The sequence below is a fragment of the Micromys minutus genome (genome assembly GCF_963924665.1).
Source record: "Micromys minutus genome assembly, chromosome: 13".
NCBI classification, from domain to species: domain Eukaryota; kingdom Metazoa; phylum Chordata; class Mammalia; order Rodentia; family Muridae; genus Micromys; species Micromys minutus.
Window position 1 is genome coordinate 16270555 of NC_137982.1, and position 18927 is coordinate 16289481.

Here is an 18927-nt window from a genome sequence, read left to right on the forward strand (position 1 = left end):
ATGTCCTTAATCCAGTTCTGTACAGAATCACCTTTTAAAACATTCATGGGATTGTTCACTAGCCAGCTTGTGTTTTCTCTAAAGGCCACATGTATCTTGTCAATCTACCCTATAACAATGATGGTTTGCTTGTAGTTTTCTTCATTAAACTGTGGCTTCTAAAGTTCTCTAAGCAGATATTTATCTTTTACCTCCAGAGTGACTAAGCTGTACATGATGAATAAATTAACTAATATGCTGTGGTTGAATATAAACACTTGCAGTGATGAATTCTGTTAAAGTGGGAAATGAGAAACCAAAAAGTAATATGCAGGAAACCATCATCCAAATATACCCAAAAAATCAATGAGTATCAAATAAGTATTAATTCCATAATCATTACAGTTACATTATAGTTATAGAGTCAAAGAAAGATAGACTGAATGACAGAAATAGACACAAAGACAGAGTGAAGCCTAAATGTATTAGGCCATAAATATATAAATTGTTAAGAATTACTAATAACTATCACAACCTATAGATAAAAATTGTGACCATTGAGTTTAGAAAGTATATACCCAAACTTATTTTAAACCATAAGTACAATAAATGCTAGATCATATTATTATCAAGCAAATGTATATTAATATAAAAGTATTTTTGAATATTAGATTTCCATAAACTAAAAAGTCTTACAAAATTATAATTGGCAAAGCTTTGGGAAGATCACCCTTTTCATAGACAGTGAATAAAATATAAATTGATGGGGCATTAAAGCCTGGCCTTCTATAAGAAATAAAATACTCTGAGACTTTCTCAGTAAATTTGTTTCAGGTTTCTTAACAAACTTGTTTTCGGGTTTTTGTGTTAAGCGAATATTTACATTAATGAATGAGCACATTTACACCAATAGATAATAACTGTTATATTTATGAGACAAATTATCGATAACTTCAAGAAGTAAAACCATGTTCAATGAGTCCAAAATTGAACACATCCTTACCAAAGAGCAGAAACCTAAGCTTAAGTAAATGTTTGTAATGTGTTAGTAGAGGTTAGCTGGGTGATTAACACAGGGATCACTAATCCACTTTTATAATAAAGGATACTACATAGACTTACCAAAAAATCTACAAGAAATGGTAGTTTTCAGCTCTGGCGGCGATGATATTGACATTTTTGAAGCAACACTTCATCTTTAAGCCTATACATCTTTAAAACTTTACAATAAATGTTTCTAACATATTGCAAGTTACAAATACAGATGCAAAGAATGATCCAGTGCAGTGAATTAGAAGGAGCAGGAATAAATAAACAGAATTTAGAAACGAATAGAAGAGAATATGAGTGATGATGTCTGTATCCGTAAATAGAGGAAAGAGATTTTTGTAGACTGTATAGATAATCCACTCTAAATGAAACATGAAGCTTAAGTGGTTGCAATAACTTATTTCTTTTCAATGATTTTAGTTTGTTTTATAACTTGGAGTCATGCACTTGTTAGAAAAGCTCTTTTTCCACTCAAATGAATCCCCCAGCTTAAATTTCTTAACATATCACCTCTTCAAGATATGTATACACACTGATTTTTCATAATTCTTTTTCAGAAAATAAAAATAACTGAAAATTTTTAGAGATATTTTAAAGCTACCACATCACCCACACTTGAAGGAGATCAATGAAAACTAATTTTGTACTGACAAATTACCAGTATTACATGACTTATCTGAAGCAAACATGAGGAAAAGGTGCTCCAGATGTGATTAAAACCACTGCTTACAGTACTTGTGGATCCTTGCTGCTTTGACACTTTGGGAATGAATGGATGTTATAATTTTAGTCATTCTTGAGTATGAACTCTGGGGAGAAGAAACTACTCCATGCATTTAATACTACAATTTCTCTAAGCTGAAGGGACATTTGCATACAACAGTTTAGGATTTGTACTTACTTTCCACAATTACTTGTCTGTCTTCCCAGTTATCCTTAATAAGCTGTATATTTCCAAAGTGTGCATCACTGTAAAAGATCCGATTGGTACCTTCTCTTTTTTGATTATAGTCAAAGGCCAGGGCAATGATATTCTTGAAATACTGTGGGTTCTCGTAGGGCCGTACTGGGGAATTTAAATTGGTTTCATCAGAAAGATGTATACTTTTTAATATTGTTCTTCCTGAATACAGCAAATATCCTTCGTGCCTTAGGCAAGTAACTCCATCCCCAGCCAAATATCCATGGGCACAGGCGCAAGTTCTTCGAGAATTTCCTCGATAAAGACATAGTTGCTTACAGCCACCATTCTCTTTGGCACAGACATTTGTCCCTGAGAAATACAAACCCAAAAATGTACAATCACTTTCTGATGTTTGAACAAGTTTATCCCACTCTTAAATAAAAATGCTGTAATACTTAATATCAAGTACCCTTTTATTCCTTAAAGATTGTTCAGTAACCATTACGTACAAAACAATAATGAAATTTTAAATCACCAGTTTTAGTTGTTTGAATTTCAATTTGAAGGAAAGTACATATTACAGTCAAACAAAAGCACTCTGTCTTAATTTAATAAAGTTAGCAGTTTAGCTTATGGGTGATGCCTTTGCCTAGCAATTACCAAGTTCTGTGTTTGATCCTTCACACTAGAACCACACTAAAAGTAAATTTTCCTGGAAAAGTAGTTGGATGCATTGTTTCAAAATGGTAGGTTATCACATGCAACTGAGTCACTCAAAACATAACCCAAAGTCACTGAGCAATCAAATTCTGCTCTCAGCAGTGTCTGTGAGGCATAGGGCAAATTGGGGTGGGTGGCTTTGTCCAGGCTCACCTATCATATATAAGGGCATAAATGACACCAATTTTAAAACAAAGCTCAGTCTATGCTACAACTCAGTATTACCATCCTCAACATTATTATATATGGTGTCTTTTTATACAGAAACAATGTAAAAAGAGTTTAAAAATACATGAAACCACCATCAAAGAAGCTATGATTCAGAAATGCACATTGAAGACAACTGTTTCCAGAGACATAACAGCTTTTCTTCTAAAAAATAATCCAAAACAATGAAATACTCTAGGAGTGCTTTGTGTATACTAGTACAAACTCATTGTCGACCTGTCCTATATCATGACTATACATATGCACAAAAAATATACATGTACATAAACTGTTATATGTTCATATGTTCATGTCCTTGGGCTTCTTTCTGGTTGTTATTTGAAACAATCAAAAAACTTTGAAGGTTTTGAACTTAATTAATGATTCACTTAAATTCTTAGTTTTTAAAAATAGAAGAGAAATAATGCAAAATTTATTAATTGCATATTTCACTGAGTATGCTGACCTTTCTCTCTCACTCGGTTAAAAATCTTGATCTCCTTTAAGTTGACTCCAAGTCCTGTTCTCATCGTTACTACTTCCGTGGCGTCGTTCTTGTGGCCCCTTCTCACTGACCCGTTGGCGTGTGCCCTGCCAAAAGGGTCAACATACGGAATTACTATAACAGTTTTCAACAAATTAAACTAAAGCAATGTAAAACTGAAGATCAGACATGGATCAATGGGAAGAAAAAGAAATCAGTTGCAGTGTGTGGGGCTGAAATGCTTGGCCATGAAATAGCTAGAGAGCCTTGCTGGTTAACCTTCTCTGTAAAAATTACATTTTTCTTTTCGTTTTTTTTTTTTTTTTTTTGCTTGAAATCCTTTCTGTAACCTTGCAAAAGTATGGCTAATCCTTCAAGGGCAAAGAAATGACACTGAAATAACATTTTGAGACTCAAACTCTTAGGTAAAAAAATAAATTACCTGTCAGACCAGTAGATGTAAGCCCCAAAGACTGCGACTGAGAACAGATCCACACTGCTTCCAGACAGCAACACCTCACGGTTCCCACCTGTGTCCAGGTCCACCCTCTCGATCTTGTCTGAGCGAGCATCACACCAGTATAGTTTATTGTCCTAAAAGAGAGCGATTGAAAAGCCACAGTACAGACTGCTTTGGTTATTTATCAGTGAAATGAGCACGTGTTAAAAGTAGACTATTGCACGTTGGCTGTGAACACACTTTAGAATCTTAAAAGGAATCCAACAGACCTCATAGTCAATGGAGATGCCATTGGGCCATGTTATTCCCATGCTTACAATCATGACCTTCTCAGAACCATCTAGGCGAGCTTTCCCAATGCAGGGCACTTGTCCCCATTCAGTCCAGAACAAGAAGCTGAAATTAAATGATCATTTATAATGATTGACAGATTAATGGGCATCAAATAAACAAGACGGCATTAAAACTCTTCACAGTAAAATGTTCACAATAGAACTAAATAATAAGCTGCACAGCTTAGTTTGCAAATATCCCTCCAGTCAATAATAAAAATCTTGTTCTAAGACATATTTAAGGAGATGTAGACATCACAAGGATGGATTCAGTTCTTTGCGAGAATCATTTGCATATTCTCATGTTATCTGAAATTCTTTTCTACAACCTGCTGCCTAATGTTTTTGGTTCTGTTTTTTTTTTTTTTTTTTTGTCTTATTTTGTTTTGTTTTATTTTGTTTTTGTCTTCATGAGGTTTCTGTTGTCTCTTTGATGATAATTTCATGATGAAGCCTACTAAATAGGGCAAAACATTACATTTTTAAATGTAATGTAATATAAAATAAAGTAAATCTTTACCTTCTTCTTCATTTTGAACATGTTCCTAGACTAAATTATAGGCTCAATCAAGACTGTTTTTTTTCTGTTTTATTAAGAATTGCATATAGCACCCAATAATTATGATATTTAAAAATTAAATAGAGTATAATTCATGTTTTTTATAAACGGAGCATTGCAGCTTTTAAAGGTAACCATAACTCTTAAATATAACCATTGTAATTTTAAATGTATAGGTTAACTTGTGCTTACATCTTAATATACATATCACACTTTAAAAAGAAGGCATTTTCATTTTAATAATCTCAAAAACTGTAATATGAAATAATCTGCAATCCAGAAAGTGAAGCTAAAATATCACGAGACAGAACATGGTGAAAAAGAGAATGTGAACAATAAAGGTAACAGTTCATTCAGGTTATTTTTTCTACCGATTCATTCATTTCTTCATTCATTCATTCACAAATTTCAGTACTTATACAATAGCTGAAAATATCATGATTTTAGAAAAAAAAAATTGTTCCTAATTTTGAAACTATGTAAACACAAGCTTACAAACTATGAAAAACTAAAGTTATGAAGAATATGGTAATCACTATTTCAGACAGCAACAAGTATGCATTTTCTGCAAAGCTTCATGTATGAGTTAGCATGACTCAGGGAAAGATCATAATGTTTCAGATTTAAAAACAAACTAACAAAAACCTGTGAATTTTTGTATACATATAATAAAATTATTAATTAACCTTAAAACTTGAACTACATAAAATATATACACTAGATTTATGTCATTACTTTCTAATTATTTTAATAGTTGTTTTTTAAAGCTTTAAAATATTTGTGTTGCTATTTGACATTATAAAAGGTGTGACTAAAATCCCCAAGTAACTAAACTCTGAAGACACTATTCTTCCTATATATAAATTTTATCGTTTAGAAAGGGAAAATGTTAGAAAATTTAACTAATACTTTATTAGTACAAAACTTGTTTAAAGGCATAAAACATGCATACAGTAAAATCAAAATCCTTAAATGAGTTTCTATATATTACAATCTTTAATTGGTAAACAAATGTATGACACTGTTTAATTCACTAAAGACAAATGTCATCATTGTGAAAGAGGAAAGAGGCAGGAGGCATTGAATTACAATGGAGGCCCTCTGGGAACTAGGGAGTCATAGTCATTACCTTTAACATATCCAAATATGTTGTAAATGCATAAAATAAACATTAGCTTAATGCTCATCTGTTTACAAATGCACCAAATGAGCAGTGTAATGTGCATTATATGGTTAAATCCTGAGAAGCCGTTCAAGCTTAGTGGAAACAGACTTTCTTCTTTTTGGTAAAACTCACTTCCTAGACCCTGAAGCAACTAGCTAAAGATGATTTAAAAAAGAAACAAACAAACAACAACAAATGAACAACAACAAACAAACAAAACAGGATGTCTTCGAGGAGATCTAGAAGACAATTTCCAAAGATTACTATTTATTCTGAACTGTAAAAATGTTTATAGTGAAAAAGGAAAGCCGAAAGTCCATCTATGGCGAGGGCGGGGAGTGCTGTCTGGAATTCTCCCACCTGACTGTCCCACCTTCCCAAGCTGCGAATTTGATGGTCTCTCTCTGATGCTATTTTGTTTCACTTGTGTGTTGTTTTTAAGTGGAAACCCTCGCCTGAGGTAATACAGCCTAACCAAGGACTCTCTCCAGCAGCTGGCTTCCCCAATCAATTTCTGCTAGATACTTAGAAGCCCACGACTTAATAGTGTGTCCTTTGGTTTTCCCTCTCAAAGCCTAGTTCACTCATTCCTCAGACATGTGAGCACTTAATTCCCAGATGTTTTACTCTCTCTGGCTCTATCTGCTACTTGTTCTTTAATTGCTTTACTTTTGCTCCTTATAAATTTAATAAACTGACTCAGTTAAAATTAAATGCCCAGAAATTGCGTACCATTCTGCGGAGCTTATGAGCACAAATACTCTAAGTAGGCAGGTGAACATACTTCGCCCCATTTCTCACGGCTTCGAAAGTGAACGAACTCAATACAGATGACCATATTCGACAAGCTAGAAAACAAATGCAAGCACTACAAATGCAGGCCTGTGCCATTGTCTCTGTCGCACATCGTTCTATGTTAATCATTTTATATTGAATGCTTTTTTTTTCTGAGCTACAATGAATATAACAAAATATTTCTGTGTATAAAAAGAGGTGCTATGAGGAGCTAGCCTGAACAGTTAGAAGCTTAGTTTTGATGAACAAGTTTACCTTATTTGATATTAATAGCCTCTTTAATTTTGAATTATGATGCTTCCATGCAACCTCCTGAGATGAGTACTGATAAAGTTTCTGGGTAAAAACAAACAAAAATAAAAAATATTCTGGATATAGATATTGGACATATTTTGCTGCGTGTGAGAGGAATCAGAAGGGATGACCTACTATGCATTACCAAATATAACTGCTGTGAAGTACATCACACTTCAGTGTGGTCAAGTGAATGGGAGAAAATTAAATACTATCTTATAAATGTAAGGTCAAGATGAATACATTTTCCCCTCGCACTGAAACTAAAAGTAGAGAGCTGAATAGGTAGCACCTTTAGGAACATACAACACTTATAGAAAAGTAAAACTCCAATGCTGGGATTCCTCTCCCTCTGAGGCCAAACTTTTCAGCTGTGAAATGTTTACAATGTTGAATGATTTGGCTGAGAAAATAGACCACAGTATAGTTACAGGGCAGATTTAGCACAGCAAATTTTAAACCGTTTCAAACACTTTCAAAATCAGATGTTATGTTTTATTAAAATGCTTACTTAGGTAATAGATTTTTAAACTAACACGAAAGATTGTTAAACTTACACAGAGACATAATGCTCGATCAAAATAGACAACATATATCCTGGTGACTAAGAAAGGAGTAGAATGTTTAGTTTTACTTACTATTTCCTGTCATGCATGATTAATTAGAGCTTTCTATAGAAGGCTATGCTTTTCTATACTTTTCATGGATAGAAAATAGCTTTTCAGTATAAGGAAAATTATTACATTCAATTCTGCCTAATACCTAGAAGCTGCCAGACTGGGGGAAATCTAGGAGGAGAAGTTGACTTTTCAAATGGAAATAAATTCCTAGTTGGTTCCAGTTTTGCATTTGGCTACATTTTAAAAGATTTCAAGTCTCTATTGGTTCAAAACAGGCTTCAGGCCCACTCGACATGGCACATTTATATCTTGAATTTAGCTAATTTATTCCATTATGGTCCCCCTTCCCCTGGACAGTATCACCTGCCATGCTTTAATTTCAAACAGAATTGTAAAATGCTGTATTTTATTTCCAAGATGGGAATTTTAGCACTTAAAATTCTATGTTAACATCACTTGGAAATCATTTTGAATAATTTTGATAAACCTTTCATTTTAATGTCTTTTCCTCAGAAGTTAAGTCAATAAATAAATGCATGCCAATGTGTAGAGGGACACCTGTCACTGGTGTTTTCAAATACTAGTAATTGTTTTCTATAAATCATTTCTACTCTTAGCTGCAAAGATAAAAAAAAGCTCCTTTCACCTGACTATGAAATGCTTGCAATGAAAAAGGGGGTCCATAAAGAAAAATGTAATATTGTCATAAATATTAAGTTTCTTGGCACATGGGCTGAAAAGTAACTTTTATATTAGGGATGAAGAATAGAAAATCAAAACTTTTCAGAGAGCTTTCTGAGTCACTGATAGGCTGAGGGTCTCTCAGTGAAAGGAAAGGATGAATCTGACCAAAGTCTACATAGAGGAATGGAAGAGTTTGAGGGTAGAGGAAATAGATAACTCATGGCTTGTATGGAACCAGGGGAAAGAGACATTACATTTTGGAGGGAGACAACACTGCAAATTCCATGTTTAAGAAAGGAAGTCCATGGGTGTAGGAATAATGTGATGTTGGTTTAGTGACAGACTGTTGGAGATTGGTTCTAATCCTATGATTCAATTAGGAATCTGCATGTCCAAATGCCAGAGGTCCTTGCTCCCAACTGGTTTGTGATTGATCAATAAAGATGCCAACGGCCAATGACTGGGAAAATGGAGACAGGCCAGGCCAGGACCCTTAGAGTTGTGAGGGCTAGGACACAGGGGAAGGACAATGAGCCATGTGAGAATGCAGGTAAGTGGCCACTGGATATTTCCCCAATTGGAAACTAAGGTGGCAGGGGCCAGTTTTAGAGTTTCCAGCTAGTATAGTGCAGACTCACTGCTACAACAGACAAATAAATATGAAGGGAATTTGGCTAAAGAGATTTAATTGATTTCTAATATGTTGCAAATATTTGTTTTTATTTTATAGATTTATCTGTATGTCCAATAATTCCATGAAAGACCTGAATTGAGATGTGTTCAAATCAAAATGTGTGTGAGAGAAAGAACTATTATTGTGTAGGAAATAAGGAGAAGTATTGCAGGTGCCCTCTGAGATGTAGGAACCCTCAGAGAGAACTGGAAACATCATGGAGCCTGAAGGCAGGAAGAGGAAACTGAACTCTTGGGCAGATATATAATGGAGGCAAGGGTCCAAGAGAGAACAGAGAAAGTAAAACCTAGAGAAATTTTCACCATGAGGCCATGAAAACCCAGGAAAGAGTCAATACGCACAAACACGATCCTAAGAAGCTGAGAAAGAAATATTGAAAGACTAATAAATCTTTTGTTGTTGCTGGATTGAGGAGAAGAGGTTTAAGGTGGTAAATTAGAAGAGAGTAGGACAGGGCAGTGACATCTGAGCAAAGTGAAGAAGTTCCGTCGTGTGGCAAGGAGACTTCTGGGGTCACACTTGTTCCCACTATGTGACAGCACTCTCAACTTCCTTCAGCTGACATTTCCGGAACTTATGGTTGATGCTGAGAATCCTGTGAACCAGCTATCCCTGATACATCTTTTCCCTTTGTCACTGTTTTAAATGGGCAGGCAATCAATGCTTCCTGTGTCACATGAAAGCATCTAGCTTCTCTTTGACTCAGTCAGAAGTGCTCCCCTCTGGACATAGAAAGGTGTCTTAGCACTAAGTCTTCTGCTGTAGCTGTCCTCTGTTTCTCCTGATGTCTCCCTGTGCTTTGACTACCTCCCAGCTCTACCCTCTTTTACCTGCTAATCCTTGACACCTGCTTCTCTCTCTCTCTCTCTCTCTCTCTCTCTCTCTCTCTCTCTCTCTCTCTCTCTCTCTCTCTCTCTCTGTCTCATTATCTGTCTGTCTTTCTCTATCTATCATCTATCTATCTATCTATCTGTCTGTCTGTTTATCTATCTGTCTGTCTGTCTCTCTCTTTCTCTCTGTCTGTCTCATTCTCTCTATATATATCTGTCTTTATCTATTTATCTATCGGTCTGTCTGTCTCTGTCTCTCTTTCTCTCTCTCCCTGTCTGTCTCTCTCTTTCTCTCTCTCTCCCTGTCTGTCTCTCTCATACACACACACACACACACACACACAGAGAGAGAGAGAGAGAGAGAGAGAGAGAGAGAGAGAGAGAGAGAGAGAGAGTTTTTCTCATTTTTTGTCCTCTCATTCATCATGTATCATCACTAATGGTCAGATCAACACCATTATTATTTAATTATTGATTAAATTCTATAAAACCAATCCTTTGTTCATATATTCAGTGGCAGATGGTGCTATAATAATTTTTGAAAGTATATTTTTGTAAGTTCCTCAAGTGAGAATGTTGAAGGTATAGTAAAATATAAAATGGTAAATTCAGGAGTAAAATTTAACCCTTAAAGCAGAAAAGCAGCAGAGATCATCGACATTAAGAAGTCAAAGAGAAGAAAATATTTTATGGACACATATCACACACACACACACACACACATATACATAAAACAAAAACTAAATAGAAAGCAAATAACTTAAATAATGGGTTAAGAAACTTAGTATTTAAAAGAAGAACTAAAATGGCAAATACTATTTTTAAAAGCTTGTCAACACCCTTGCTCATTAAAAAAATATGAATTAAAATAAAATAAAATAAAATAATTTAAGTTCACTGTAATATTATAGGTGGGAATTCAAACTGGGGGTATCCGATATAGAAATCAGTGTGGATGCTTCTCAACACACTAAAACTGGATCCACTAAATAACTATGCTATCCTTGGGCATGTACCCAAAGGACTCTAAAATCTTACAGCAGAGAAACTTATAACCCATATTTATTACTAGCAAACAAATCAGCCTAGATGCCCATCAGCTGATGAAGAGAGAATGAAAATGTGGTATATGTACACAATTGACTTCCTCATTAGTAATGGAATGTGTAATGGAATGTAGGGAAAATGAAATTACAAAACTTGCAGAACTGGAAAACAGTGTAACTGATAGAATACCATTTCAGAAATCCAAATACCTCATGTTTTCTCTCATATAAATCCTAGTGTATTTTTATGTGTGTATTTCTGTAGGAATGTGTAGAAAGGCAAAGAAACTACAGAGAGATCTGTGAGAGGAGCAAAAAACAGACAAAGGCCTTAGGTTTTAGAAAAGTTAAAATACAGATACAGAGTAACTGGACTGAGAATAAAAGAAGAAGGAAGGGTCAAAGCAACCAAGTGTGAGAACAAAAGCCATGTTGTAAACTGTAGTGTTTGGGCTGAATCACATCAGCTCCTCCACAGACCATGGGCAGCTCAAGGAAAAAGGATTCAGGAAATTTGGTTCTGCTTAGCCCCACACAGTAGCCAGGCTGGTCCTGGGTTGTAGGAAAGTCCCAGGACACCGCTCTGGGAGCAGAGAAGTGTAGTTTGAGATGGGGCAGCAGGAGCTGGTTCAGGGTGGGTCTCCTTCCTATAAAGATGCCAGGGTCCAGGGGTTCTCAGGCTCTTGGACATCCAAGTGCAGTTGGAAGTTTCGGAAGATCTGGAAATGGAATCTGGACTTGCAGGCTGGATCTAGCCCAGGACCAGGGGAAGTGGGGGTGGGGAGCTCTGTCTTATCCCAAAGGGTGGTGGGAGTCCTCATCTTCACAGGCACATCTTGAGCATGGTGGCAGCCATGGCTGGAAGTATAGAGAGGCCTTCTATGGAAGATTAGACCATGCCTCTATAGGTGAAGACCTTCTCTATTGCTCCCCACAGCAGATCCAGATGAAAAGAGGCAGTCCACAGTTTCAAGGCATTTATTGTCATATTGGAAAGTGAATGTCTAAAACCATCCCCTACTTCTCTGGGTGGGACTGAAATTATATACCTTTTATGGGAAGGAATGTCTGGGAAAGAAAGCTTAGTGGCTAAGCCCTAAGGGTCTTTGATAGAGATCTATCTTGAGTCTATATAACTATAGGTCACATCCTTTCCAATCATGGGGGGCCCGTGGGGCATTGCCTTTATATACATATAAATAGTGGCAGGGGCCTGGTATCTGGGAGTAGGCAAAGCTCCTACTGTCCTTTCAGGGTCTCTGGGGATTCTAGCTTTAGTTCAATTGAGGACCATGGTAGGGTTCATGGTCTCACCGTAAACAATTACTTTGTAAAGTTATTAAAATTTAAAAGAGAGGTTGGATGGAGTTATTTTGAGTTGATGGATAAAGATTCTCTGGAAAACTATAACATTATTAAATGAAAGTGCCAACCAGTATAATATTGTTCAGTCTCCAAAACAGCTTAGGCTATTGCTACTGCTCTTGGTTTCACACAAAAAATAGATGGTAAATAAGACGTCATTACTGAAAATATGATATATATTGGAATTGATATAGAGAAACTAAGCTGGAGCTGAGCTGGAAGCTTTTTCCCTGAAAGCTAGCTTTCCTGATTTTAAAAGATGCTGTTCAGCTTGTTGGAGGGGAATTGTTTTCTTCAATTGTTCAACTGTGAATTCGTTATGCTACAAAAATTGTCTGCCTGGCAAGAAGTGCCCATTGGTGCATTAGTAATTTGACTCTAAAGGATAAACAACCACTTTGTGATTTTATTTGACATACACTCAGAGATGGGAATTTATCTCTTCTAGTATAAATCTGGTCAAAACCTGGCTGCAGAGGATATAGTCTTTAGAGGGAAAGCTCCTGCCTTTGTTTTGGTAAATGAATATGATGTGTGTATCAAATTGCCTTCTAAATATTTATGATTATGATCACAGTTTAGCAATGCTGTCAACTTTGGTCATAAAAGGTTCTTTGTTTTTAATTTTCTGTGCATGATAGTTAACATGTTCTTACAGAAACATATAAATAAAGAATGTCCTGAAAACCAATGACATAGCACTGCCCCTAATTGGAACAACTATGGCACCCCTCAAGGTTCATGGAATATTTGGAAAGATGAGGCAAAAAGAGTATAAGAGCCAGATAAAAGGTCGAGCATTGTGGTTTGCTATGTTTCCTTTGTCATAGCTAGTGCACATTTGAACTCTCAGCAGCTCTGGTTACCTACCCAAGACCAGCTCTCCTTTGGGACAACCAGCGCTCTTTCACAGCGGTGGAAAGAGTCAGAAGGTTAAACACATCATATAGCCTGATAATTTACAAGTAGTTTATGCTTGGTAAAGGGGTTGCAGATTAAGAGATACCATCACTTACTGAGAAGGTAAAGATAGCTTTTGGATAGAGAGAGAGAAAAGATAGAGTGGGAGGGGAGAGAAGGAGAAGGAGGAGAAGAGGAAGGGCAAAGAGAGGGAAAGGGAGAGAGAGAGAAAATCAGAGAAAGAGACACACAGAGAGAAGGAGTTTCCTTAGTAGTATAGTTTCTGATAAGATGTTAGTGTGCTAATACAGAGCCCTTGATTCTGACTCCTATAAGTACTCCTGTTGAAACCCATTGGGTCAACTCACTCTCAAAAGATATCATAGAAGAATAGGTACTAATTGGAGGGGATAAGGGAATCACTAAGTGTAAAGAGGTTAAAGGAGAAAAATAGGGGTAGAGATTATCATAATACCTTGTGTACTTGTATGAAATGGCACGATGACATACTAATATGTATAATTAATATTATAACAAAAAGAAAGATATGTCAATTAAAAAACAAATAATTCATAAGGGAGAATGAATTAGAAGGTCAGGTAAAATAGAGGAATCAAGGGAAATAGTTTTTCTCTTCCCCCCAAATATGTCTGTTTGCATGCTGACAAGTGAGATGCTCTATTACCTATAAGAATTAAGCTTATTCTGACATTTGGTGGCAATTTTTTTTAGGACTTCATTCTAGCTTGAAGTGATAGATTAAATATGTGATATTAAATGTGTTGACGATTTAAACTTTTTCTTGCCCATTTGACTTACCCAAGGATGAAACACAGACCACTGGACCTCCATGTTATGAACTAACAGATGTGTTTATCTGCACATGACATGTACCCATCACAATCTGATCATGGACAGGGAGTGAGATCTTTAGGCACCATCTATCCTGATTCACTCTTGGGAATTAATGATTGCTGATGGAAGGCTAATCATTTATTCCCAGTGGCAGAGCCACAAGTAAGCTGCCTGTGGTCTGATGAATGATCCTCCACTATGTATACTTACTTAACTCCATTTCAACTCTTTGTGTAACAAATACTAATAAATAAAAATTTAGAAAGCAGGAGCAAGTCCAGCTGGAAAAAAAGGGTTGATGGAAATTGGTGTGGGATGAGAGAGGGAAAATAGGGTATGGGCATGACTGAAATATAATATTATGATAAATATGACCTTATCCAACAGGTATTTGAAAAATTCAAATATACTTTCTATGCTTAAATTATTATGTTGTAGATATTAGAGTTAAAGTATATTTACTCTCTAAATTTTCTTAATATAACTTAAGGAAATACAATTCAGATTCAGAAAATATATGTAAACTTTAAAATTACCCTTTTTCTGGGTGCACAGCTATAGATCTTGGTTGATCCAGGCCTTGAGAAATAATTACGTAACGGAAAGAGCCATTGAGTCTTGCAACTTCAATTAAATTGAAACCATGATCTGTCCAATATATGTTGCCTAGGAGAAATACAGAAATGCCCACAATCAAATTAGAAATAATAGAATTGCTTATCAATTATACTTGAAATTAAGTTTCTGAGTCTTCCCATAACTAAGAGCTTGTTTACTTTCTTTTAAAATGCCTTTCCTAAGCATCTGTAATTAAACTAGTTCACAGAGACTTCCAATGCTAACCTCATATTTTGCTGGTTTAAATTATGCAATTATATATTGACATAGTTAAAGTAAGTCGAAAAGGCTCCCCAATGTTCAAAGTATTTGTTTTAACTTTATACTGGCTCTAAGCAAAAGGAAACTTCTTACACTTTGTTTTTCCCTTGTGGAACTCTCTGGAGACTTGAGAAGTTAACTGTACCAATTCTGCATCTACATAGAAACACTTATCCAAAGGCAGTAGAAAGAGATGAACCAAATGCAAAGACAATTATTCACCCCCTTGGCTAGAAAGATTTCTTTTAAGATGTCTGAACCAAGAACCAGAAATTTAAAGAAGTAGAATGAGCACCCAAGAAAAAAATAACATAACTTTTGAATAAATAGAAAATGAAGCCTTAGATTTTACCAGCAATCCAGTCAACAGCTATTCCTTCCACTCTCCCCAAGCCATTGGTAATAATGTCTTCTTTCCAAGTCTGGTCTCTTTTAGCTCTGCTGATTTTATTAAGGCCCATGTCTGTCCAATAGATGGTGTCATTTTCTATTGATAAACACACACACAAAAACCCCACAAACACCCATTATTAAATGCATTGGTATACATATTTGGATGACATCAAAATCATTATTGAGAGATCATCCTGAACAGAATATAGTAGATTCTAAGCATTCTTTGCTATAACTTGCTAATATAAATAATAGTAAGGGAATTATAAAAAGGAAGAAATTAGTTTTAACATTTGGACTTTATAGGTGTGTTTATCAAAATTCTTTATTACATTTTTGATATTATTCTATTTATTTTAGATCAAGAAGTTTTATTTCCATGAAGCAAAAAATGTCTTTTATTCTAGATTTTCTCCTTAAAAAAAAAAAAAAAAAAAAAAAAAAAAAAAAAAAAACTGACCATACAGTTATACACGATGGAGAATAATTAACTCAAGAACCTTCAAAGTACAGAGACAACAGAAAGACTTGACACAATCCTTTTGACTGTGTCAAGAATATTTTAAGCATAAGGTCATTCAGTGTCTGTAAAGACTGGAATCACCTCATCTCTGATTATTCCTTTTGAGTACATAATAGCATATCAAATGTAAACAACGATCCCCTTGTATTATTTCTCAGATTCATTTTATAAAATTTTATCTCAGAATATTTAAAGAATTGTCGCATGCTATTATCAAGTTTCTAAATGACTGTGTTTTTAATATACTACAAAGAAAGACTACAAATAAAATATATTACACACTTATGCATATGCATTAAAGATAGCAATTATTGGTCAATGATTTTCTATACAGCTTCTAAAAAGACATGAGGACAAACAACACAGTAATAAATTTGCTACCAGCTAAGGTTTTATGATATTGCCAATGCAGACTTTGAAGAACAAATCTTTTAAGAACAATACAATATACTTCAAAGACAGATTAGTAATAAAACAATGTAATTAATATAATAAAGCCAATTGTTAGTAAGTCTTAAAATTCCATGTCAAGTGGATTATAGCCTGGATTCTAACACCACAATGGGAGGTGACAGCAAACAACACTGCTTTCCAAACATTTGTGTCAAGGATAGGATGCTTTGAAGCCAAGCTGAAGGCAAGTTATACACAAAGCTATTAGAGAAGCAAGTTTTCTCTGGTTTCTGACAGCTGATACAGTTTCCTTTGACCACTGAAACAGGCCAGAAGTCTTGGCCAAAATGATTTTCTTCTGTATAAATAGTAATTAGTGTATAGGGAGTTCAATGTTTTCCCTCAAGTATTGACCTCTGTAAAAAATCAGGTAAATATTGCCAGACTGTCTACTTTGTTTCTTCCTTGTATTGATCTATGACAGTGGATACATAGAAGCCTGTCCTACAGTCTTCCTGAGAGCACCTTTTATGGTAATGGTGAGTACCATCCTCAGGCCTTAGGGTTATTTTTACTCACTTTTTCTTATGTTCTACATGCAGTTGCTTAACAAATATGCTCATATTTAGTCTAGTTCCAATAAGTCATTGTGCTTTTTGTTTTTCTTTAAAGACATAACTCCCATTCAGTAACGTCCCACCCCTTTCTAAACTGAACCTAAAGTCCCTAACTCTTACCTGGAGATTCCAGCAACTTCTTACTGGTTTCTATGTTGTCTCCTAAACTTTCCCTTGGGGGAGCCTTTTTTTGTTGTTGTTTTAAGTTTAGCAACTCGCATATAAAAGCAAGTATAGCTTCACTTGACTCCTTTCTTCACAACTCCTGCAACTACATTTATGCCTATTGAAAAAAGAGTTCCTGGCCATGAACTTTAGGACCCACCCAAGAACTCTGAATCTTGAGTGATGTTTTTCACTCTATCTTTCTTTTTCTGATATTTTCCACTCTATCCCTCAACCATATCTAGTCACGCTGACTTTCCTGCTTTGGAGGGAAACTAATTCCCTCCAGTTTCAGGGTTGTTAATAATTACATTTCCTTTCGGTTTGGAGTGTTCTTTTTTTTAGAATATTCTTTTCATAGATCTGTTGCAGACTCAAATATCCCCTTCTTAATAAAACATTTCTGACTATGCCATAAAAATGTTTCTTATCATGCTTTTATTTCCCTCAATGATTTTGTTCTTCTCTATAGTACCCATTAATATCAAAGACATTTATTGGTCCTTTTCTCATCCATAAGTGTTGATAAGTGGGTACTCATGCCATTTAATGACATGTACCATCCATCAAACTTGTTATAACTTCTGAACGTATAAGACACATTTATTGATTTGTTTATGTCTGTCTTGTCTTATAGTGATATATTTCTTTTAAGCTTTGTTCTTAGGAGCTAGGACAAGCCCTGTGTGTATCAACTTTAGAGTAAATACCTTCTGAATCTAAAAAGTGAGTAAAACACACTGTATAAAAACTGGTAGAGATGTATCAAATGGAAAACATATTTCTGACATGAGGGAGTTTATATTGATGTTAGGAATACAGGAGAAATAATTGGGAAAACACAAGAATGTAAGACGAAGACTTGTAAATTGTAAAGTCATCCATTAAGTAAGAACCTAAAAAAGAAAAATCACAACAATATTCTTCGTTTGTTACACATTATACGAGTTTTCAGTCCATGAAGAGGTTCATCCTGTGTAACCAGGAACTATAAGTACCACCATTTATTGTACACATGTGCCTGTTATGCATTGACCTGAAAATTGTATTTGCATTACTTATTAGAAACAGAACGACGTATTTTACAGTAGAGACTATATTAACCAAGTGTTGCCTGAAAAAGAAAAAGTCATATTGCATGGCAACATTGTACATATAAAGACCCACACTCAGCTTTGATTGAGTTAGCACTGGGTAAATAGAAGAGTCTTGAGTTCATTCAATGTTGAACAGATCAGCTACCTGATAGTGCTGAGAATGTTAAATGGGAGGAAAGCAATACAACAGGTGCTTACATCTAAATCCATTTTCTTAATTTCTCACATAGTTACTGTAATATGGACATTAAGCTTGATCATGATAAATGTTATAAAATCTAAAAACAGGAAGTGTATATATAAAAGGGAAGGCAGAAAGTCAAGAGGATGTTGCTATTACCTTGTGCTGAAATTTATTTCAAGTTAAATATCTTAAACACCATTTCACCTTCATTCAACAAATGCTGACTTATAGGCACTGGTGAGATTTATTATAGATGTAAATATATGGTAAATATATAATAAAACAGATACTTTCCCTAGAATCCTGAAATTTGTGTGGTGGAATAAAAGTTTAAACATATATTTGCTTATGATTTTGGTTGTGACCCTCTAGGCAGATTTCTGAGTTTGAGGCCAGCTTGTTTTATAAAGCAAGCTCCAGGACAGCAAGAGCTATAAAGAGATACCCCATCTTCTATAAAACATAAATAAACAAGCATGCAAACAACTTAATAAATTTTCTTGAAAGACTGTAATTTAGTAATAATATAACAGGAAAGAAAGTATATAACTGAAGATATTCATAAATACAGTGATATTATCACTGGCAAGATTTTACAGAATATTCTTGAAAGGTTTACAATTTTACAAAAATTCTCCAGGAATACACATAAAGAGACTGTCAGACAGCTATAGTACTCTGTAATTAAGCCAGTATTAAAAATTACTTTGTCATAATAAATATTGAAAATAAA

At 35.0% G+C, this 18927-nt stretch overlaps 1 protein-coding gene across 1 annotated transcript in view; it reads right to left on the minus strand.

Moving 5' to 3' along the window:
* The window catches only part of LRP1B (LDL receptor related protein 1B), a gene marked incomplete at both ends in the record, with an annotated part of 1929155 nt that overhangs the window by 470110 nt on the left and 1440118 nt on the right, over positions 1-18927 (minus strand). The window contains 6 exons of the mRNA XM_080928219.1: positions 1931-2302; positions 3327-3451; positions 3787-3938; positions 4074-4200; positions 14480-14609; positions 15175-15309. Coding sequence (XP_080784345.1) covers positions 1931-2302; positions 3327-3451; positions 3787-3938; positions 4074-4200; positions 14480-14609; positions 15175-15309 — 1041 coding nt within the window. The remainder of the gene's footprint in view (positions 1-1930; positions 2303-3326; positions 3452-3786; positions 3939-4073; positions 4201-14479; positions 14610-15174; positions 15310-18927) is intronic.